General features: G+C 45.6%; 2 protein-coding genes across 2 annotated transcripts; both read right to left on the bottom strand.

Moving 5' to 3' along the window:
- Positions 1–13168: 13168 nt before the first annotated feature.
- On the bottom strand, positions 13169–14116 carry LOC128355446 (uncharacterized). Its single transcript, XM_053315685.1, has one exon. It carries the CDS (start codon positions 14114–14116, stop codon positions 13169–13171), a length of 948 nt encoding a protein of 315 aa, XP_053171660.1.
- Positions 14117–23771: 9655 nt separating this feature from the next.
- On the bottom strand, positions 23772–24701 carry LOC128355445 (ubiquitin carboxyl-terminal hydrolase 46-like). The gene has a single exon (XM_053315684.1). It carries the CDS (start codon positions 24699–24701, stop codon positions 23772–23774), a length of 930 nt encoding a protein of 309 aa, XP_053171659.1.
- Positions 24702–24725: the final 24 nt, after the last annotated feature.

Raw genomic sequence — 24725 nt, 5'->3', positions numbered from 1 at the left:
CTCAGCTCATGCAGGGTTACTACATGCACACGGAAGAGCCTACAATCTCGAAGGCGAAAAGGTACTTGACAAACGTGGGACCGCTCACAGCGCGGATCGTACAACCACTTGCGTTGCTGTATTGTCCTCACATGAACCAGAGTCTTGCTGATCACCTACCCTCATCAGAGATTTACTTCCAAAGGACCTACGATTGTGTGAACATGATGAACGCGTCTCTCTGGGATCTTAGGGATGTGTTCTCCCAACTGAGGTCGCTGATCGAAGATAATGAGAAGACAACGGAGCTCGCGATTAAACGTGTATTGCACATGTCGACTCGCACCTCTGCACTATGTCTGAGCGCTATGTTACTTGTTGTATTAATCAATATTACCTTAATTGCAATGATCTGCTCTAACAGAAGTCGATGTAGCGAACAACGCTACAGGAAACTGCAATGAAAAGGAAACTCTGTAACGATGACGGACATCACAACCTTACATGTTTTTCTGCTATCAGCTCTGTTTCTTATCCCCGTTTCCAGTCAACACCCGACACCGACCGGTGTACTCCGGGGTCATGGTCTCGATTCCACCTTGGACAGTCTGATCAGAAACGATGACAGGGACCACAGGGTGATACTCTACCCGGGCAGATGGAAGATACGCACACCTGCCATACACAGTGTCTATGTCACCTACCATTTCCTTATGGGGTTCAACTGGACCGAGTTTGAAGTGAATTACCCGGAGTGCTCTCAGGTGGCCTGTAGAGGCTTACCGGACTCTCATCAAGGGTGCGATCACTTGTGTTCTACGGGTACCTGGCACGATGCAACTATCACATTGAAAACAGCCACGGTCGAGTATAATAGGGCTATGGCATCACTGGATGCAGCCTTCAATGATCTAGCTGCTCTCATGGACACACACATCATCAATCGTCAACGGAGTGTATCTGACCCCGTATCAAAACTCCTATCATACCACGACGCAGTCTCAGCTTCAGATCCTCAAATCGTGGACGTGTTGCGACACTACAGAACCCTGATCGACGAAGCCCTGACAGATGTAGGTGAACATTTTCCAGGCATGTTATCATATGCTCCCCTCAACACGGAATCTGTTTTAGAGAACCGGCTGGTCCTGGGGTCGGACAACACTATTAAGTTCAACGAGTTACTGGACACCTGGAAGAGCGGTGCGTTCAAGTTGGCTGGCCAGCTCAACTCCGTCACATTCATCTTCCAGGGAGCTCAACAGCGCCTACAATCTTGTGCGCAGGGTGTACAGAGGTTGGACATGACGGGCTGTGAACCCGGGTTCATAACAGGATTTTACACCGACATACCTGTGGCGAGCAGTTCCCTATCATCCTCTAGGCTCGTGATGGTCGTCAAGAGGGACAGGTGGAGTCCCCTTGCACTCTCCCGCTGGTACATGCCCTTCATAGACTCTTCGAAGGGTAACAGGACTTGTTGGTTGGATAGACCCATGGTGAGCGATAATCATTTCAACTACAGGGTGCCCCAGTGTGACTGTAGGGGAGTATGTGAACCTCTGGAACCCGACAATGACACACTTTTGGCTTGTGAGGTGAACGAGACCGGTGAAATAAGTTTGGAGTGTCCCGTGGTGTGTGGCTCCCCATGTTTCGGACCTATCTGTTACCAGTCCCAATCGAACACGTACACGTTGAGGACTGCATATCGCGCAGCGCGTGATATTGATGTTGAAAACGACCAGAATGTGGTTCAAGTGAAAAGGAGCCCCAGGATGTTGTCGAAGGTTTACTCTCTGTCAGAGCTCGATATACAAACATCTCTCGCTGGCATTCGTAACCGATCCACATGGTCTTCTGTGTTGGTACAGAGAGGAGAAACCGTGTTACATAACATCATTGCAATGGATGTGACCGCTCGGAAATACATTGACAAAGTGTACGCTGATAACACAACGCAATCACAAGGGCCAAAATGTGTGGACTGTGAGCACATGATACACCGCAGCCAATTCATGGCTGCGGTTTCAGTCACCCTCTCCGCTCTAACATGTCCTCTATTAATTATTGTCAGTATAAAACTGAGGTCTAGTGCAAGGGACCAAGATGTACAGATGAGGACAAGGCTCGTCTCAGCAAAGGATTTCCTGTGAGTTTTACGCTGTGACACACAAAAAAAAAAAAAAAAAAAAAAAAAACACTGCTGCTTTTTTGTCCAACGTGGTAGCACAAGGTACTTAAGTGGCATCCACATCGTTCTGAGTTTTATTTGGGACAAACCATGGCATTTCTAACTACACTGTTGAGCTATCTGCTTGTTACACTATCAACTTCCACCATCCTGTATACAGAGGGACAGTTTCAAAACTCCGCTACGTCAGATGCCGGCGTGATCACCGAACCAGAGGATGTTTCCACTGTAGCCCCCAGTGTGGATGTGATCACAGAGCCTCAATCTACAACTTCTGCTCCTGCCACTGCAACTCGGGTGATAACGGATCCTTCTTTTTTCAGTGCTACTCCACCTCTGAAACTAATTTGTCCAGGTGTAATGAACCCTGACAAATACCTCTCCACGAGCTGGTATATGGTGATATCAGAAAAAATGTTCGGTTTATATCGCATCGATAAACAAGGCCTCGTGTCCACCTACAAAGCCTGGTACAATATCTCAGGGATAAACGTGAGGCACAATGTAACCAGCACCAAGGCACTAATGGTATATGATGATACGTGCAACCACACCGCAACCTACCGGTGTATGAGGTCGGCCAGATTGGGATATAGTGATGAAGTGTACAGTTTCTCTGTTGCCAACTGTACATTGTTGCAGAAAATAGTACCACGTTGGAGTGTGACTCTTGGAAATGCATCACCGCGCCTGTTATCCTCGAGTCTCATACTTGCTATATCTATAGTCCAGTTCATCTCTAGCTATTAACATTGCTTGCATCAGCCCCTTGTTCAACATATCACATTTAATCCTCGCTTGTTTATATCAATCTTGTCATAAATCTACTTGGGGTAATATGGCCTCTGCAAAGACTCCTACTTCCAGAACCAAACTCTCTGCTAAGGACACACCGGCAAAACCAGCACCGTTGATCCCAAAGGACAATGAATATAGGTACAAGCCATCTCCGATGGCCACCGCGGCCAATGAGATCGCAAGGATCGCACGCTCCAAGAAATCCAAGATTGAGGTCCCCCAAACCCAGTACTCAACTATCAAACTGGTACATAGCCTGTGCTCCGCTGCAAATGCCAACGCCTGGAGCCCTGAGTGTGAGAAAGCCCTGGTGGAACATCTCCCCCTGAGAGAGCACCATAAGGCTTTCCTGTCACACAACATGTTCGTGACCATGATTGGAGCTGTGGTTGCCAGAGCTTTAGAACAAGCGACCAGGAATTGTAAAGACACTCTGGACCTGCTGGCAGATCGGTACTACGTGAGAAGTATTGTGTGTCATGACTCTAGCAAGACCAGTACAGTTGAAGCAGCTGCATACTCAGGCATTATGGCCTTACACATGGAGCTAGAGGCCCGATCTTTGTGCGCGGACAAAAGGGCAAAGCTAAACAAACGTTACGGATGTACCCAGAGCCCAGATGAAGTAACGATTGGGTCACAGACTGATCTGAGTAATGACTTCGATGCTCTCAAGACAGCCATGGCCAACTTTGGATTCAAGCACCATTATGAAAATAACCCACATCACCCTGAGCACTTTCTTGGGGATGAAATGGATGACATGAACCTGGTGGAAGCAATTGTGGACGGTTTGGCCTGCATATTCGAAAGAAACAAGAATCACACAAACGTGCACTCTTGGCTGAATATGTACAACGTAGACAGGTTCAAGGATCACAATAAGAGCCTCGCTGGAACCATCATGACGGCTCTCGATCTATATATAACGGACGCGGATTATACAGCCCTAAAGACCTTCCGAGATGCCATCTTCTCTATCATTGGAGAATCCATTCCGTGGTCACGTGTGATGATGACAGAATGTTGCAATCGCAAAACTGACACAGATATCACTGCACCCTTGCATGATTACGCGTCATGTTTTGTAATGAAAAAATAAACCCTGCTGGTTATTTGTTCCTTGCTTTGTAGCTTATGAAGTTGTAATCATCCTATTTAACAGACGTTGTGTCCTTGTATACAATGTTCTATGTTTTGTATAATGACTCAATAAACGGTTAAGCTTTAAAGTGTAACCTTGATTATTTCCATACCACAATCAACAATCGTATAGATCTTACAGCCTAGTGATATTCAGACAAGAAAGAGCTTCATGTTAAAAGACTCGGCTGTGTGGAGCTGACCACTAACTAAGGATGTCGTTCAGTTAGGTTGCTCATCTCAAAAGAACTCAAACTCCCCGCTAGCCACCACCAAAACTGGTGAGATGTGGTTTGTACAACTCATAATAAACATTAAAGGAGACACAGGTTCGTAATTGGGTGCATTAAAAAAAAAAAAAAATCTTTATTGTATCATGCACCAAAAAACAGCATCTAATGTGGTGTTGCACAGGCCCCCACCTTGTAAAGTGAAGAGTGGACCTTGGGGAGTACGGCACATGCTTGACACAGGGGTTGAACATATACATCTCTACCACCGTAACGACTGTATGTGCAGGTTCCTAGTCTGTATGCTACATCAATAAGACTAGGTTGTACAGCCTTTATGCCAACGTTCAGAATGTGTGACACATTTTCCGATATAAATTTACACATGTCCACGGTCCCTCGAGGCAACCCTCGTCCTCATACACAGAGTGTAGTGACTCCTATGAGTTTTCACATTGGTTGGACAGAGACGAACCGGTTGGACGATTTTTCACATTGGTTGGACACGAGTGGTGAACCGGTTGGATGAGTTTTCACATTGGTTGGACACGAGTGGTGAACCAGTTGGATGAGTTTTCACATTGGTTGGACAGAAACGAACCGGTTGGATGATTTTTCACATTGGTTGGCTGTAATGGAATCGGTAGATGATATATCACACTGTAACCCCTTGGGTTTAGACATTCGCCAAGGGAACTCCGAACACAACATACCAGAACCTCTTGCTTCTCGGTGCTGCGGAATGAGTGAACACGAATGGACTGTTTACACTCAGGAGTCCTAATGGAAGGTCATAATCCAGATACGGTTCAGGGACACCCCAGTTCTATGACAAGTCGGTCCACGTCCAAGAGGAAACAACAACCAGCACCCAGTGAGATGTTAGGGAACGACCATGACTACATTCAGTTGACACATTCGGATGTCTTCGTGTTCAAATTTTCCAAATTGGATTTTGGTATGCCAACGATGGACAAGGGTAAACTTAAGGAAGCCCTTTCCGGTCAATTGCATCTGCACAGTAAAAACGCAGTAAATGACACGGACATCGATCATCCTAATCCTCAGGAGCTAGCCAATGATAGTATCACAGACTACCAGAACCATCGACTTGCTGTTGTGGCCTTGTTTGTTAAAATGTTACAGTTCCTGGACCCCAACGATGGCCACGCTGTCCTAATGCCGGCTTTGAATATCATGGACAGATACATAACCACCTGTGTTAACCACGGCGAGGACTTGTCTGGGGTGTTGAAGAACATTGGTAACATCCGAGCAGCATGCTTCTCACTCTCGTTCAAGATGCACGCAGTGTTCACAACCGTCAATCCAAAGGATCTGATCCTACTGAACAAGTGGGTTTACAAGGCACTGTTTATAAGAACTGGAGAGACCAGTAAGTCTAGGTTTAACGTGTATACTCTGTCTGATGAACAGGGTTTAAAAGAGGCTGAGATGCAGATAGTCTGCAAGTTGCGAGGAGTTGTGTTCCCTGCTAATGCTGAAAATACAACCAGTTTACTGTGCAAGTATCTAATCCTGGAATATCTCAGTGGAACAGGGCCACGTTCTACCGCCCCGCTCCACTTTCTGAACCAACGTGCAACAGCGGCGGCTGCCAAGCGTTTGGCAAGAACCACATTGGACATTAAGTTGTTAAGCGTCAAGAGGTGGAAGTGTATCGCCGTGTGCTGCCTACTCGGGGTGATCGAGGTGTGTGTTACCAATGATAAAGGGAAGCGCCGTCTGGAAGACAGTCTGATATCGCTCTTGGAACAGCTGAAGCCTGGCGAGTTCACACGTAAGGAGCTGTGTGCTGTTAAGCAGCTATTCGCGCGGGGTTGTGTGGTGTGCCGCAGTGCATTTGTCAGCATTCAAGTGCACAGGTTGCTATGTCAGATATCATCTATGTCATGCTCCAAATGTGAGAGGAAGAGCAGAAAGTTCACAGTGTGACTAAGAACACAAACAGCCAAGGGAGGCACCGGATAAGAGTGGCGCATTGTGTGTAGTGTAATGATACTTTGACTACACTATGTGGATATGTAACACAATGCTGTATAATAAAAATGTATTACCTCATGAAACTCATTTTGAGTCATATAACACACTGTATATGTAACACAATGCTGTATAATAAAAAATGTATTACCTCATGAAACTCATTCTGATTCATATAACACACTGTGACACGATATGTCGGATACAAAACTTTATTATACAAATAAAATAAGGTAATGTGACTTGACACCACAAAATGTAACATTTGGTTATTAGATATGAGACACTCCATGAGGACTCAATATGACGATTGACATCCTCAGTTCAGTTGTTTCAAGGGTCTAGTTTGTAGTGCACGTCCAAACGGGTCTAGATCAGGTGTTATCTGTAATAGTTCTACATTCCGATCCGTCCGCCGTCTTATGTCACGTTCAATTCTCTTATCACAATATTTGACAATGTTATGCATAGCGTGAGCGAGGATCACCCCAGGTTTTTGATTAGAGCAAATCCAGACTGTTCCATTTCTCCCGGACACGTTGTACCTCACTGCAACATGGTCACCCACAGTAAAGGTATCCATCGGTATGGCTACAATCCCCACATTGATCAACGCTCGAGCTCCGCTAATGTTACATGTTTTGAAACTCCAACCAGTGAAGCTTTCGTCTGTACAGTTACAAAGACCGATGGGGAAGCAACCATGCATGGCAGGCATGGCTGATTGCTTTGCATAGATGGACTCGGTCACCCGGGTCTCGCTGATAACCTGGGTCTCTCTGATAACCAGACTCTCGATGTCATCCACGTCGCGTATGGAAAACTCGTACATCTCGAATATGGGTTCCCTCTGCTCAGATGCGTGGCTCTTGCTCAGATGCGTGGCTCTTGCTCAGATGTTTAGCCTTTATTTAATACTCATCATTTTGAGTGTGTGTTGAGTCCTACTTTGATAGGGTCCTTCTATCCAACCGTGGACCCCTCTAATCCAACCGTGGGATCCTTTTATCCAACCGTGGGACCCTCTAATCCAACCGTGGGACCCTCTAATCCAACCGTGGCCCTTCTATCTGACTGTGCGCCTTCTATATATCTGTGGAGGTCTTTAAAACCCCAGAGGTTGTGTCTGACAACAAATTACCAATCTACCTGTACACCAATGACTTGGGATATACCAGCGTGAACCATGCAGAACACAGACATTGGACCCCAAAGCATTCCTGAAGTGCAGATAAGTCGAGGAGTTCCCAGGATTGTGAACGCCCCTGGACATGAGCACCGTAACCCGTACAGATCCTTACACGCCATTCCCGGAAACCAAGATGCTGCTTACAAGGACGATTATGACATTTGGAAGGACGAATACGAAGTACTGAAGGACTCAAATGTCATGATGCACATAACTAGTACGTATGACACTTACAAGTGTAAGGATTGCAACATCTTACTCTCCGGGTACAAAAGAGGTGATCCTAGCTTAAATGAACATGTGTGGACCGGCCAAGGATGGTGTCGGTACATCAAAGTCAAGTACAGGGGTCGCGAAAATGAACTTCTCGTGTTAAAGGGGAAGCTGCGATTCCAAAGGGGGTTCATGGCATTCCCTGAGTTCATGTTGTACTCCAAGGATGGGTACATTAAGATAGTCGGGACCCGATATTGCATCATCTGCGCATCTCCATTCGGGGAAGATCATCATCCTAATGCTGCATGTGATACTATGAGTTCCCAACTCAGTGAGAAGCTGACGGAACTCCGTGTGTCCACATACCAATCCACTGAACAAAGAAACAGTTTTATGCATCTCACCCCTGTCAGCCTCCCCAGAAAACAACACAGTGAAATACTGTGCAACGACGCATGTACCACTGACACACATTGTGTATACTGTGATCTCGAGAAGAAGTTTGTGCAGGGCGAAAACCTACTGAATGAGTACATAAATTATACTCACAGAACATCGATATTCAATTGTCCGACGATCACTTCTGAGTATCACCGAGCTTGGATGACAGTCGCAACCGCGCGGGAACGGTACAAAAGGGGATACGTCGCATTTCATGATCATATCACCACGGCTTCTTACGGGTACATTACCATCGGCGGCCTTGACCACTGTGTGATCTGCGGCTTCCTACGCTTTCAACTTCTGCCTATACAGGAACATCACTTGCTTTGCTTTGACATGAAAGCGTCACTCGAGCTAAAGCTGAAGAACATGCAAGTGTTACTATGATTCGTTTTTTTTTTTTTTCTTCCTTTGTGCATGTGAAATATTGTGCATGTAACAATAACTATTTGTAACTATGTATGAACCATTATGATTGCACAGCAAAACTGAATAAACATACACACACGGACCAACCTTCCTGTCATTTCACATTTTGTCTGGACTCTCAAGCCTAACAGTCCCACATTCAGTGACCGAGCTAAGGTGTAGAACACATCAGCCATGCCTGGAAATGAAGTCGACGACTCATTATTGTGCTCCTCAAACCAGCACTCTGAAAATAACTCTGTCACCTCTGCTTACAGAGCTGGAGACGAAGTGTTGGATAGTGAGACCAGGCAACTTATGAGACGTGTCATGACAGAAAGTACGGAACACGCAAAACCTCTGCGGAATGAAAGTGAAGTATTGTCAACAATGAAAAGAGTTGTGAACAGTCTAGTGGAAAAATACAAACACGCATACAATGGTAAGTATTGTGATTGTATCATTAAAAATGGGTGAGCCACCGAAAACCTTTTAACACGTTTCCAATCTGGATCTTGTTAAGGTATGGTCAACGCAATGTCATTGGACACAAGTGATATTGGTGTGAACATCAGTGCAGTAGCCAAAAACCTCTTCAAAGACGGGACCACCAACTGGGGTCGAATTGTCAGCCTTGTAGCCTTCGGAGTCGTGGTATCTCGCTACCTGAAGGAGAAAAGCAGAGAGAATTGTGTGGAGCTGGTGGCAGAGGAGATTGCCACATATTTGCTGACTGACCAGAAAGAATGGCTCATCGAAAATGCCGGCTGGGTGAGTGGTTCAAGTACAGAATCTACTAATGTATATCCATTCTCATGTCAGAAGCATGTCTACCCATTGTCACTCTCCACTGTCATTTCAAGGAGGGCTTTGTGGAGTTCTTTCGAGTAACAGAGCCGGAGTCTACATTGAGGACCATACTCATGACCTTTGTTGGATTCGTTGGAGCAGCGCTGATCCTGTTTCACATTGTATGATTTCTCTTGTAACACCGCTGTATTGGGTTCTAACTTTAACAAAGTGAACTGTAATCATAATAAACGAGTCTCTTCAAACTGTATCTCTTTATTTGTGAAACACATGTTCATTCGTTTTTCTATAACCCACACCATATCAGGGTTGCATTTTCAGACCTTGTAGGGTCAATTTGAAATAAATTAGCAAGGATCCTTGTGTTTAGGACACATAGTTTTAAACGGATGAGCTTGGTTATATCAAATTTCGCCTTTGATATAGACATGGTTGATACATGCGTTTACAATTAGACTTTTAATCCTACATACTCTCAGTTTGTATTTAGGTGGCCAACGGGCTGGTCCAACCCCTAGACTCTTATCTGACCAAGACACTCCAACCGAGGACGGTATCCGTCCAACCCCTAGACTCTTATCTGACTAAGACACTCCAACCAGAGCTGTGTTATCCATGCGGAGCATAACCTATATAAGAACCATTCACCGGTATTGTAGCAAATCGTATGCTCTTGGTTTAATACCACTATACACACCGAACCATGGCTACGGGTACAGGTGTAGACCTGTCCGAATGTAAGGAATCCAGTGAGAACCTGCCCGAATGTAAGGAATCCAGTGAGAACCTGCCCGAATGTAAGGAATCCTGGGAGAACCTGCCCGAATGTAAGGAATCCTGGGAGAACTTCATCGGAAAACTACAAGTAAGTCGTCATTCATTATCCTCTGTTATTTATACATAACCACAAAGGGAACCACTTAACACTCTACACCTTCTCTTGTAGGAACTGTGTCAGAAGAACAACTGGCCTCTACCATTATACATTAACAAGTTTGGAAGTTCACCTTGCCTTTTCGTATGTCAGTGTAATGTCAGTGTGCTGATGCTGAAGTACCACGGTCGAGTTGACATAAGTGTGAGAGGTAAATCTTTGTTTTCGTCTTATATCATACAGGATGAGAAAGGTAGCTATGTTGACCAAAAGGTGTTAACGTTATACCCTCTGACACTTCAGGTTGTGGGACCTCCAAGAAAAGCGCAAAAAGGTCTGCTGCGGAAAAGGCTCTACGTCTCGCAGGTCGTGTGCTCCTGGAATAGACAACGGAGGAATAAGGAGGACCCACCATGTCTGAGATCATATCCGCCTTTCCTCATAACACCACCTTTTACCACTCTGTCATAAGCCTCTCTAATAAAGAGCTGTGCATATGGAGCCAGACTACAGTCATAATGGTGGCTATTGTATTTGTTATATATTGCCTGTATTATATGTATGTGCTACATGGGAGAAAGACACGATATAGCAGACTCCATGTAATCGCAGTATGATTGTATGATGTCAATCGTTGCATCTGCTAATAAAAACATTTACAGGCTTTACTGACATAGTCATCTTTATTGTCTCCAAACATCACGGATGTAGTAACACAAGTGGTTGTAATCTATTTAGATAACTGAAGTGCAGAAGAAAGTCCTCAGGTTCACCACACAGAACGTTTTAGCCTCCCGCGATGGAGAAGCTGTTCACGGGCTGGATGTCACACAATCCTGTCAATCTTGTCCGGTCCTGTTGGAGATGGTGAGAGTGGGATGGGAATGAGATAAACGATACACCGCAATCCTGACCGTGAATGTACAGACTGTTTCTAGTTACCCCTTTCCAGAGAGACGTCGCCGATAACTGAAGGGTCTTCAGCTGTGATGACATGTTCTTCACATTGTTCAGGCTCATACCTCATCTCGTCACAGGTGCATGTTGTTGGACCGTATACGGGTTCGATCAGGGACGAATGTAAAAGTGTACACGGTTTGTAAATGTGAGCCGATGACCGTCTGCTAGAGATCCTGTGAGTGATCAAGATTAATCCGAACACAATCATCAACGGAGCCGCTACCAAGGTGATCTTGAGCCAATCCTCCTTGTTTTTAAGCCACCAGTAATTGCTGTTGTAGTCGTTGTTGTACTCAAACATTGTGAAGACTGTATGCTCGATCTTGTCCAATGTGAATACAGTGTACCCGTCTGGTTTTCTTACTTAATAAATAGTATCTAATTAAACTAGCAAAACGAGAAATCTTCACTCTAGCTTGGTCAATGATGAGATTTTTTTTTTTTTTTTTTTTTTTTTTCTGGTTGGACGGAAGCATTCTGGTTGGACGGAAACATTCCAACGAAACATTCAGGTTGGACGGAAGCATTCTGGTTGGACGGAAACATTCCAACGAAACATTCTGGTTGGACGGAAGCATTCAGGTTGGACGGAAGCATTCTGGTTGGACGGAAACATTCCAACGAAACATTCTGGTTGAACGGAAGCATTCAGGTTGGACGGAAGCATTCAGGTTGGATGGAAGCATTCAGGTTGGACGGAAACATTCTGGTTGGATGGAAACCCTATGGGCACGTCAGCTTTCAGAGTGTATAAAAATTCCTCGATTAATCCTGTAGAAGACACTGTGCTGCTCCCTGTGTATACTCAACCACTATGACAGGGTACATGCCTATCACAATGACTCTGTTGTGCATGGCAGCTATGATGGCAGCTATGATGACAGTTAAGTGTTGTGTTTTGAAAAGAGAGAAAGGTTTAACGGGTGACAGACTTGAGCCTGTCACCATTGTAGGTATAATGGGAAACACTATCAGGTTGTTGGGGTACTTGGAGACACCCACACAACCTTTCTACAAAGACCATCAACTGGTGAACGCTGGTGAACACATATACGAGCTGACAATTGCCTCAGCTGGATACCAAGTTAACATTCGATTCCTCACATGTACCGACGAAGGCTTCTATAGGATAGGAAAGGAGACTTTCTATCTGAGTACGAAGGCTAACACGTGTGGTATGTTCTACTATACTGCCAAAGTTGACAAGGTGAAGAAGGCCGCCTTTGTTAGCCCACTGGACGGTGTCATTAGAATATCTATGCTATACATACACCCCGAAAATGACCAAATGTGGAGCGTAATCGAAGTGTGGAATGACACTATGAGCAGAAGGTTAAGTCCCGAACATTGCTGTTTCATGATCCACAACGGAAATACATTTGGTGGCTACGGTGATAAACAATACCACTATTTCATGTATCAAAGACATGGGCAAGTTGACAATTCATGCACGAATGTGCAGCACGCAGCGTATGCTCGTGCCACCACCGTGACAACCACCAAACAACCAATGGTGGTAATACCAGATCTCAAGGAGTTGGAGAATGTGGAAACGTCCGTGACACAGATCGACATGAGCGACAGTGCGTTGTACTTCATTCGGTTTGATAATACAGTTATACTTGTCTTCACACATGTTCATCCCACTCACCTCCTGTTTCTTTCTCTCCTCTCACACATGTGCAGGTCTACAGGACTTGAAGAAGATGATAGATGAATTGGCAAGATCTCGGAAGTCTGAGGGGTGTACATGTCAAACCCAGAGTATCCTGACACTTGTTTTCATTACATTGACAACACTGATGACTACATAAGTCATGAATCAAAAGAAAATAATGTGCAAGTCAAGTTATATTGAGTATGTAAGGATTTATTTAGGTTGTGACACAACAATAAAATCTACACAGAACCATGACCACGTGTTACAGTCTTTTTTGTGCTTTCTTTTTGTGTTGCTGAATTCGCTCTCTAACTAAATTTTTGTCTTCCTCAGTCATATGAGCAACCTGCAGCCATTCTTTGTCCTGCAGTAGCTCGTGAGCCAGAAGTCTCTCATTCTCACAGAAAGCCAGCAGTCGGAAGACGATCCTTTTCACAAGGTCACACTCCATCGTTTGGGGCATTATAGCCGCAGGGTCCCGGCGTGTAGTTGGGGCACATGGGTGGTCTTCAGGGCATAGGGTCCTTAGAATGATCTGATACGTTGATACCTGCTCACCTTCATTGACAGCAGAGAACACTGCCTTCCCTTCCATGGCGTCCACTATCAATACCCCCAGGCTCCACATGTCTATAGCACAAGTATATCCGGTAGCGGTATACTGTTTGTTTTCAACAAACAATTCCGGGGCCCTGTAAGGCTGTGTCACCACTTCTGGGGTCATCAATTTGCAAGACAGTCTGGATAAACCCATGTCAGCCACCTTAACGGTGAGATCTTCTGTCAGCAGCACGTTGAAGGGTGTCAGGTCCCTGTGTATCATATTCAGTCTGTGCATGTAAGCCAGAGCATCGGCAACCTGTACAGAAAAGTGAGCCATGAAACTCAATGGGATCAACTGGTACGCCTCAGGAGCGTGGAGTAAGTAGAGCTTCCAACCGTATCCGTTGTGAATCGCTTCGCTCAACGTGTATGGTACGTAGGACATGAGCATAGCTATCTTTCCATCAGCAATGAAACAATCGTGCATATAGATCACATGAGGGTGACCCCTAAGTGCGGCGAGACAGGAAAGTTCTCTCACGGTTACATCATCTAGTTCCTTATGGTACTTCAAAGCAAAAACCTGTCCTGTTTTCCGACACTCGACCATATTCACGGTTCCGTAGGTACCGACGCCGAGAGTTGAGCCTTTCAGGTAATTCTCCATTTGGACGGGGATGTGGATGCGGTTGTAGTGGACACAATGAAGAATGAAGTGTTTAAGTATTTCCTCTCTGTGAAGGGTTCAACTGTTTCCTGACCAACCAAAGAATTTTCTAGTCCAACCTAAGGCTTTCCTGTCCAACCTAAGGCTTTCCTGTCCGACCAAAGGCTTTCCTGACCAACCAAAGAATTTCCTGTCCAACCTAAGGCTTTCCTGACCAACCTAAGGCTTTTCTTGTCCAACCAAAGGCTTTCCTGACCAACCAAAGAATTTCCTGTCCAACCTAAGGCTTTCCTGACCAACCTAAGGCTTTTCTTGTCCAACCTAAGGCTTTCCTGTCCAACCAAAGGCTTTCCTGACCAACCAAAGAATTTCCTGTCCAACCTAAGGCTTTCCTGACCAACCTAAGGCTTTTCTTGTCCAACCTAAGGCTTACCTGTCCAACCGAAGGCTTTCATATGTAACCAGAGCATACGGAGCAGACCGTATTCAGGACGTAAGATCTAAACGTACAGTAGTCTCCAACTCTCTATTTACCAACTGTGTCTGCAGCAACTATGGCTCGACCAGAACCCAGAGTGTTTCGCTTCAAGTTCAGCTTTACGACCTACACTGCTCAAAATGAGAAAGATGTAAAGAGTAAGTTGACCGAGGCCACATGTAAGTTTGCTATAGCTGTTAAAACCAAAAACGGGATTGTGGGGTATGTCAACGGCACAAAACAAAGACCGTTACACACAATCCAACGACATGTGGGTAAAGATTCTAAGGTCGAGATCGTAGAAAGAGGACTATCTGATGTTGATTTTGACCAGTACTACCAAGCCAAGGTAGAGGAGGGAGGAGAGTTACTACTTCGTATCGGGACCCCCCGACAGAACGGACTACTTAGATTGGTCTCAGCTGAGAAGAGAGACGTTCTCCTCGTCACACCCGAGAACAAGCTCACCGGTGTAAAGACAATGTTTGTCAGTGAAAACACCGTGACTGCTGCACACTTGAAGAAAATGCTTCTACTGCGCTACCAGAATGAGGCACATGTAGATGGGCATACAACTGTGCCCATCGCACTACCCGACGCTTCATCCCAGACTTTCCCATGTAAAGACATTGCGAAGGGATACGAAGATATCTCCGAGGATGAGTTGATGAACACGGATATGACCAGGTCCAGTCAACAGCCTATCCTTGAGCCCACAGTAACGACGAGCAGTAACGTGTTTGTCATCGGGATGTCTACTCAAGTAAAGCCTAACGACCTAAAACGTGTCTTCGATAACCATGGCAAGGTCGTCACCGCTAAAATAACAGCACATAACAACGACCCTTCAGGTCGTCACTACGGGCTCGTTACCATGGCTTCAGTTGAGGATGCCTTGAAGTGTGTCAAAGGTCTGGATGATACAGTGCAGTTAGGAGATAAAATGTCAGTCAAGCATGTCGGAGGGTCAGACTTCGAAACCTGGACTAGACTTGCAAACATAGATGATCTGAACCTTTATCGCCCTGTAACCAAGCCGGTTGACTCGAATACAAGAACCTCTGATGTAAGGTCCGTGCCTGGAAAGGACCCTTCAGTTGGTAAAGTCATGGAACATCCAGTGCAGTCACGAAATGGATCATCACGAAATGGATCATCGCGAAATGAGTCATCGAGAAATGGATCATCGCGAAATGAGTCATCGAGAAATGGATCATCGCGAAATGGATCATCGCGAAAAAGATCATCACGAAAAGGATCATCAAGGAATAAGTCATCGCGGAACGGCTCTCCACACCCCCCGAAGTTCCTTTTCCGCGAAGTCTTTGAGAGCGAAAGTCTACGCTTATCAATGTACAAATATCGGCTGGAGGAAATGTTAAACCAGTACAAGCACGACCCTTACCTGATGAAAGAACAAGCACGTGCAGGCATGTGTGAGTTGCAACTTAAGAGATACTTAAGCGCACGCCTGAGTATGTCATCTACTTTGTCATGTAAAACCCATGATATACTAGCTGACCGAGAGAAATGGTCACAGACACCCTATGTAGGTAGGTTTCGCAAATATCTGCGGCACCACACCCCGTCATCACATGGATTCTGTGACACCGTTGCCCAGAATGAACGGAAAAGACCATACGATGACAGTATGGAGCACGGCAGTACTCCAGTACGGAGTTCTCATGACAAGGTAAACGAGGATGACACTGATGACTCAAATGAGTCACATCGTCCTTCAGTGCAAACACCAGTAGACCGTAGAAGAGCTAGGGGTTATTCTCCCTACCTATACAGCGTGTATTACTAACTTCATCATCGTGACCAGTCTCACTGTTATACGTTTGCCATTACTGTGATGTAATAAAATACATTTGCAAACCACCTTGTGTACATTGTTTTCATTAAAATCCACCCCAGGATACTTTGTTTTATTGTCTAGCAAAAGTGGAAAGATAAACTTCCAGATGATCCATGGTGCAATCCCAAAATTACTATAAAAACTATGGCGCTCTTACTTACATATATTAATAACAATTGGTGGGAGGCGGACATCTTTGACTGGCTGTTATCCACACTAAAATTAAAGGACAACCGTCTAGGACCACCACCAGATTGAGATCAACGTCAGAATCTAGATCGCAGTGTGACCCATACACATATTCATTGTCCGTGGAAATCCTGACTCTGAATTAAAAAAAAAAAAAAAAAAAAAAAAAAAAAACCTGACTTTTCTTGTTCCAATTCCAACTCACGTAGGGAACTCAACATGAGATCCCCTCTATTCCATGTATTCGGGTTAAACTTTTACCCCAAGGCAATACCGCTAAACATGCAGACATTACGATGAGCAGGCCACATTTAAACCACATTATTACATTTGTAAGTGAAAGCCTGTGGTCAAGATTAACAGAGCAAGAGCAACATGATTAGTTAATCAAATGTCTTTATTTGCAAAACAAAGCATGTAAATCCGGGATATACAAAGTCATTACACATTCGGTATAGCACACATTTACTACCAAAGACCCTCTATCGCTTTGAATCCAATTATCTACAAGTAATCGTGTCCTGTTCGGACGCGGCCGAGGTTGTGATCCACTTAAGACGTGAGTCACAACCTCGTCCACGCCCGAACAGGACACGATTACTGATTGGATTCAAAGCGATTGAGGGTCAACTATATCAGACTCATCCACTGGGTCCAACACCAACTTCCACGCTTTCCACCGAGGTTGTGCTCTTCACTTGGAATGAAGTCTAGCTCACATTTATCAGTGTGACAGGGCGTCTTCAAATGCAATAGCAGCGGTTAAACAAATCATCTTCTATTCCTTTTTATTTAAGGTATGGTTAACAAAAAAGCGAATTATATTAGCAAATATCTATTATGAAAAGCAAAACAGTGGGCAAGATATTACATTAGGAATCTCACTTAATGAACAATGACATGTTTCACATTGTACAACCACTTTCAATTCACCTTTAATAAATTGAATCAGCGAGACCGAACATTTCGTCTCTCTCTCTCAGATACACCGTCAAGATGTCGTGCTCGCCTGAGGAGTCCAACTTGCAATAGAAGGTACTTTTGAGGTCAGACTTGTCCACCGGGTCCAACACCAATTTCTGTGAGACGGGGTAACCTAGCATGCTTTCCACCAAGGACGTGTTCATCGATTGTTCAATCATCCGTCCCTCACTCGGAATGAAGTCTAGCTCACATTTATCATTGCGACAGGGCTTCGTCAACCAGTACATGTAATCAAAGTCTTCCCATGCAATACCTTCACATTCAATTTCCAGACGTTGACCCACTCTGACTTGTATGAATACAATCTTCCTCAGGTCTTTGTAGACAGGTCGTACAATCTGAGAATAAGGTCGTATGATCTCCATCTTCATACGTTTGGTACGACTGTTCATTGTGTGACCTACAGGCAACCCGGTCAGCGCATGACCCGCCTCCGTTATGTAGTAGAGTTGCTTGCAACCTACGAGTGATGGGTTGCGTAGGTAGTCTGCGATCATTACCCCGGGACTGATCATCATCAGAGACTCTCCCTGTAGGGAGAAAAGGTAATAAAAGAGTTTAGTCATCATGTCAGCTACACAGCAATGTGTCATCTGAGGAAACACAAAGTTGTTTTTGACTGTACCTTGATGTGAGCCTTGGTCCATTCTTCACCCCACCACAGCTCTTTCTCCAACACCATCCCAGGCCAACTCATAGCAGGTTCTTTTGCTAAAGAGCATTGCAGAGCACACGGTTTGCCGTGTTGGCAGTAGCCAATGGTTCCATCTGTGGTGTTCACGGGGACGTCGTTCACGGTCACGTTCACCAAGGCAGACACGTTACCGTATTGACACCGGTACAATTGAGACTCAGGCCCTTCTACGTTTGTGAATATCAGATGCTTCTCCCATTGCACACCTTTCTGTCCTCCTTCCAATTCAGTCCAGGTTACCTGGTCGGTTGTTTTCAGGGGGCAATAGACTGCTGATACAGTGTCTCGCTGTAAGGCGACGTGGAGCACTTCTTCTTGACAATGGATTCCTGTTGCTAGTAGGATGAGTAATAGGAGAGCCATCGTAGCTCTACGAGGTATGTCTGGGTGTTCGGCCGACGAACTAACTGTCTCTGCTGTGTTTGAGTGTGTATATATAGGGATACTGGGTCTCATAACTACACTGTTGGATAAGACTCTACAGGTTGGATTGTTTTAACCCCACCCGTTCTAGCCTTCCCGGGGGCGAAGATCGTACCATTATACCACCTCTAATCTACACAGTAGCGGGAAGCGTATCGGTTGGAGAGAAAGCCTAGCGGTTGGACAGAGAGCCTATTGGTTGGAGAGAAAGTGTAGCGGTTGGACAGGAAGCCTAGCGGTTGGACAGGAAGCCTAGTGGTTGGACAGGAAGCCTATCGGTTGGACAGGAAGCGTATCGGTTGGAGAGAAAGCCTAGCGGTTGGAGAGAAAGCCTAGCGGTTGGACAGAAAGCGTATCGTTGGAGAGAAAGCGTATCGTTGGAGAGAAAGCGTATCGTTGGAGAGAAAGCCTATGGGTTGGGTAAGAGGAGTGTGGTTGGAAGCCAACCAGTGTTATTCATGGGAGTCTTTTCCAAACCCAAGGTATAAGAACAGAACTCAGAATAGAAGCCCTTATATGAGCCACATCCACAGTACAACTGGTGAGACTTGGAGGAGACGTGCACTACTGGCTTAAATGACATCGGACTCATCCTCATCACTCAACAGTATGGTGGACATAACACCGAAATACATTGTGACAGAACACCCACCGTGGTATCTGAAGTATACCGACAAAGATGCTTTTAGTTGCAAGCGCAGAGAAGGACTGTTTGGTGACGTGGCCAACCTGATGACGCTCAAAGCAAACGAACTGACTGAAGATGAGAAAAGGTACAAACCGAAAAATATCTACAAGACTATCAGGAGTAAAACAATCCAGGATGCTGACACTATACAACAAAAACCGTCACGTTTGTTATTACTTGCACTGATGGACCTAGTGGACATCCTAGGCGGGAATGATCTTGAGTCTATGACAAGCGTAGACAAGGCTGGCCTTAAACACGTTCTGCTGGCACACGGTAACTACACAGCCTTCTATGTACCGAATAAAGAGCTGAGAAGTGCAAACAACAAAAGGGTGATTCCAGTGGTCACACAGTACTCTGACGAACACAACTTTGTATACTATGACAGAAGCAGGTCTATGATCGGAACATACACCGTATGTATCGGGGCAAAAGGTAAGTCATACTTCGTGCAAGAGGTACTGTTTGTCCCGGGATCCGAGAGCCTTGCGTTGTTGAAAAGTGTCACGGGTAACAAGTTTGAATTTTGGGACATGAGCCTGGAGGTGCCCACACACTACACAGCCATCACCCCTTCCTTTCAACAAATTCAAGGGTCCCAGTTGCTGCGCTCCAAGGGAAACTCCGGCGGACCGAGCGCTCATATGGAGGACATACAGCCAATGTGCTGTGTGCTAGGCACGGATTCGGGTGACATGAAGAGTGAGGCTAATGTGGATCGGTTCACTGAGAAGGACGTGACGTGTGATCTGACGCAGTTCCACTATGACAACGGTGACACTCGTACTGTCTACTTTAGAAAGAGCGGAAAGAACCCAGATGACAAGCGCGTGAGCCTTGTGCCGGTTGTGACTTTGAAGAAGATTCAGGCTCAGGCTTCTAAGCTATATGTATCTACGACGTTGAGGTTTTGCAGAGCCCTGACACATTGTTACGTCAAGGGCAATGGAGAGCTTGTGAAATGTTGGAATGAGACACTAACGGACCTATACAGGGAGACCTTTGTTACCGGAACCGAAATGTATCAGGAGATATACAATCCCGCTGTGACAGCGTTCATCAAGCGTGTGGACCCAAACAGCTGGTGTAATTATACACCCAAGCACGTGGAGAGTATGATCACGGAACCACTGATGATTGAAGTTGTGGAGTTGGCCATTAAATTCATGGACAGTAAGATTCCTCACGCGTTTCCAGTGGCAGAGTTGCTATACTGTCGGATCGATAAAGTGCGAGAATACCTGCAGTTGTGGAAAATGTCCGCATCCGACAACGTCATTCACACGGCCATAACGAGTAAGCGCATCGATATGATGGAGGAGCAGATGAGAAAGGACTGGAATACATTGGCCCAAATCGTCTCCAGTTATACTCAAATGATATACCAGTCAGTTGGGCACACCGAAGTGGTCACAGAGTGTGAAGAGGTATTCACTAGCCAGACTCCGGACAACATAGTCAAAGCTCAGAAGTTGTGGCACAGCCTGGTCAAACTGGATACACGTAAAAACAAACCTAAGGACGCGCTAAAGACGCAAACGATTGTCAAGTTGCTCTTTTTAAAACTCCGCACTGTTCATAACAAATTGAAGAAAGGACTGAAGGGGGGAGACGGAGAGCGCTGTTTTACAGAGAGCGGATCATCACCACGCTCTAACGAAACCCAAGATGTTACTCAAGAGACCGATGTCTCGTCTAAGCTTCTGGCTGAGAAAGAGGAGCGTAATGTCGACGAGGGTATGGCTGGTGTCAGTGAGACAAATGAAGACGTTCTGTACTCTATCGTCACACCGGATTATATTCCGATTTCAATGTGGCTCAAGAACATGTCGACTCTACTGATGAGCGATCCTTGGTTGACCAAAGATCATGTCCGGAGAGAAGCTGTTTGTACTCTCTTGGGATTGGATAACACTCTGCTGGACAGGAGACATAGCGATGTCCTTCAAAATTGGGTGGTTAACAATCGAACCATCGTCGAAACACTCAAGCATTACGGGTTGCAGGACAGACTCAGCAAAGCTCTGGTGGAGTGCTTAGAGTCTCTATCCATGTCCACCGAAAAGTGGAGACGTAAGGTGTCACTGGCTTTCCAGGGTACCCGAAAGCAACCAAAGGGACGTTTGGACAATTTGGTAGCTAAACCTTCTAACGAGAGGAACCGTGGGACTAAAGGATTCGGTAAATCTGCTACAAAAGAAGCACGCAGTCCCCAAAAATCATTGAGGCGAGAATTTTCAAGTCCGAACTCGAACAAACCTTCAGGGCCCTCTGGTTCCAAGAGTAACTTAACCCGCGATGACAGCTCGCGCCGCAGGTACAGTCAAGCCAAAGATTTTTTGGACCTCGAAGCTGATGTGGGTAGTGAAGAGGAGGATGAGGGTTCTGAAAGTTACAACTCCAGTGACGCCGACTTCATAGACGACAATTCCGTTGAGGAGGAATACAGCAGCAAAGAGGACGACGAGGAGGTGTCCTGTTCGCAGGTTAAAAAAAGGGCCAAAAAGGTAAAGTGTAAGAAAAAGAATTGGGCACCCGATTATAAATATGTAGCACACATTGAGTCCGAAGAAGAGCGCTGCCCGAAGCCTGCCTGCAGTGGCATGACATCGGAAATCTGGGCGTGTAAGCGCTCACCACTATCCGATTCTGAAGAGGAATCGATCATTGAGCCTGATGTAAAGCCCACAACAAGGGAGAGCCGTGGCAGGCGTGTCAGTGCGGCTAAAGAGAGGTTGTTAGCGACTGTTCAGCGCTTTAACCTAGAAAAAAGGAAAAGTAAAAGGATAGAGGACAGGTCTGACAAGAGGTGCAAAAGAGTGAAGCGTGCTAAAAGCACGCTGGTCTCCAGTCGAAATTCCTCTAGATGCATAAGTGAGTCCTTGGACTCCGAACCCGATGACAACGGAGGAGGTCAAGGAGGGGTTAGTTATCCTGTCACGGATGCGGATTCCGAACACGGGGGGGAGATACGAGGCAAAGGCGAGTCCAAGGACTCTGAAAACGATGACAACGAAAGGGGAGGACGAGGAAGGTGTAGCTCTCCTGTCAGTGATGCGGATTCCGAGCACGACGTCCTAAGACGCAGACACGAATTCTTGGACTCCGAAAGTGACGACAGCCGAAAGGGAGGACAAAGGGGGTTTAGCTCTTCTGTCAGGGACACGGATTCCGAACATGATGAGATGAGATCCAGAAGTAAGCCGTTGGACTATGAAAGTGATGACAATGAAAGGGGAGGACAAGGAGGGTCTAGCTGGGTCACGGATTCCGAACATGATGAGGTGAGATCCAGAAGTAAGCCGTTGGACTATCAAAGTGATGACAACGAAAGGGGAGGACAAGGAGAGTCTAGCTGGGTCACGGATTCCGAAAATGATGAGATGAGATCCAGAAGTAAGCCGTTGGACTCTGAAACTGATGACAACCAAAAGGAGGAGCAAGGAGGGTTCATAAACACCCGCTCTTCAGTCGGGGATGCAGATTCCGAACATGAGGACATGACACCATGTAAAAAAAAGAGCAAACGGGACAGACGGAAAGAAAAGGTACAGCTTGGGAGGGAGCAGCAGCAGGAGAGAAAACAAGAACCCAAAGATCACCAAAGAGCAACATCCCCGGGTCAGAGAGAGAGCCCAGTGTCACAGCCCCAGGCACTAGCGTTAAGTGGAGAGACTGAAAGGGCAATACAGTCGATCAGTCAAGTCACATGGCCTGTTGACACCCATCAACAAGAGTCATTCGATCTTGAGAGAATAGGGGAGCGGGACCTCAAAGAAGAAGGATTGATCAAAGAGGACCACTCAAATCGTACTGGTGATGTTGAATTAGACACTGGTGGATTAAACAGCAGACCAGAAAGAGAGTGGATGGACTCTGAAACAGAATCTGAGGAGGATTATCGTGTTTGTATGTAAACTCTTGTTATAATGGCTTCCCGTGTGGTAAAGGAGAAGCAGCCTGGCCCCCAAAGCTCTTGCTTGATACGATATTTAGAGGGGTTGGCTAACAGAGTGTGTGTATCTCAGTTAGAGGAACCTTGCTCACCTGTAATACTGACGTCTATGTATTCGAACCCACATTATAAAGCAGAAGAATCGAGGGTTTGTAATACCCTGGATAGATATCTTGTTAAGAAATGAAGCATTTAGATATCTTGTGAATGTGTTATAAATCTTTGACAGCTTGCAATCCTTATATGATGGATGAAATTAATTGACTCACTTGTACTACTGTTTTAATTACACCTCACAATGTACTCATCTGTAATAAAGGAATTAAGTCAATGTTTGTATCACTGTCTTTTATTACATCAAACAGAAGAAGAGTAGTATATCACATTTGTACAGTATTGGTTGTGTTTCTGCGGTACATCAGCATGTAAGCTATCCTCCCATTTCTAGTTCCGGATTCGTAGGTAGTCTTGACATCCTCCCAGGAGCAGGACTTGAAGTAAGTGTCGTCTGCAAGATACCAACTGCCATCTTCCCGCACATAAGCTGTGTAATGTCCACAGTATGGGGTACCATTGTGGGCTACAACGGCGTACAGGTCGTATACAGTATCCACGGGCACTGTGGGTTCCTTCATGTATTTCAAATCGAGAGTCTCGGGGAAACTGAAGCGTTTCCCTGTCTTGACTATACGAGCTATATCTCTGCCGATGTTTTGAACCCGTTCGATCTTCATACACACAACCGGAGGTAATGATAAAACCCTCGTTGTGATTTCGACCTGGGTTTTCGTGTGACATTCTTTGCAATGGTAATCACACGTCGTCAGGGTGATGTCCGAGTACTGGTCGATGTAACTCTGCAGATCATCAGGAAGATTCTGTTTGATTATCACTGAAATTGCGTTGGACCTATTGAGTGAGGACTGGACCATGTTGCAATTGAGACACCGCACACGAGTCTCCTTCTCAATGTCCCACAATGTTCCGATCTTTGAAGCTGGCCCATTGCTATCCGCTAAAGCGTTGATGATGCATTTGAAAACGAGGTCTGAGTCCTCCTGGGCATCGTACGACACTCCATTGTATGCACTCATCGCATGTACGAGAAAGCTTGCGTTGCACGGTAAGTGGTTGTCTTTTGTCATCTCTTGGATGAGACGCTTGAGCATCACGGCCACTCTATTAGAAGCTCTACTACAGTCCCGATCGTCAACGTCTCGTATTGCATCTTGTAGCTCACGTGTCTGGTACAGACACTGGACAACACTGTTGATGCTGCAGTATGTCCCATCATTGGTCAAACCGCGCATGGTAAGTGCACAAGGTGAAATACC

This window comes from Scomber japonicus, chromosome 3 (genome assembly GCF_027409825.1).
Source record: "Scomber japonicus isolate fScoJap1 chromosome 3, fScoJap1.pri, whole genome shotgun sequence".
Lineage (NCBI taxonomy): Eukaryota > Metazoa > Chordata > Actinopteri > Scombriformes > Scombridae > Scomber > Scomber japonicus.
The sequence above is the reverse complement of the archived record's forward strand: the minus strand, read 5'-3'. Positions and strand labels throughout refer to the sequence as shown.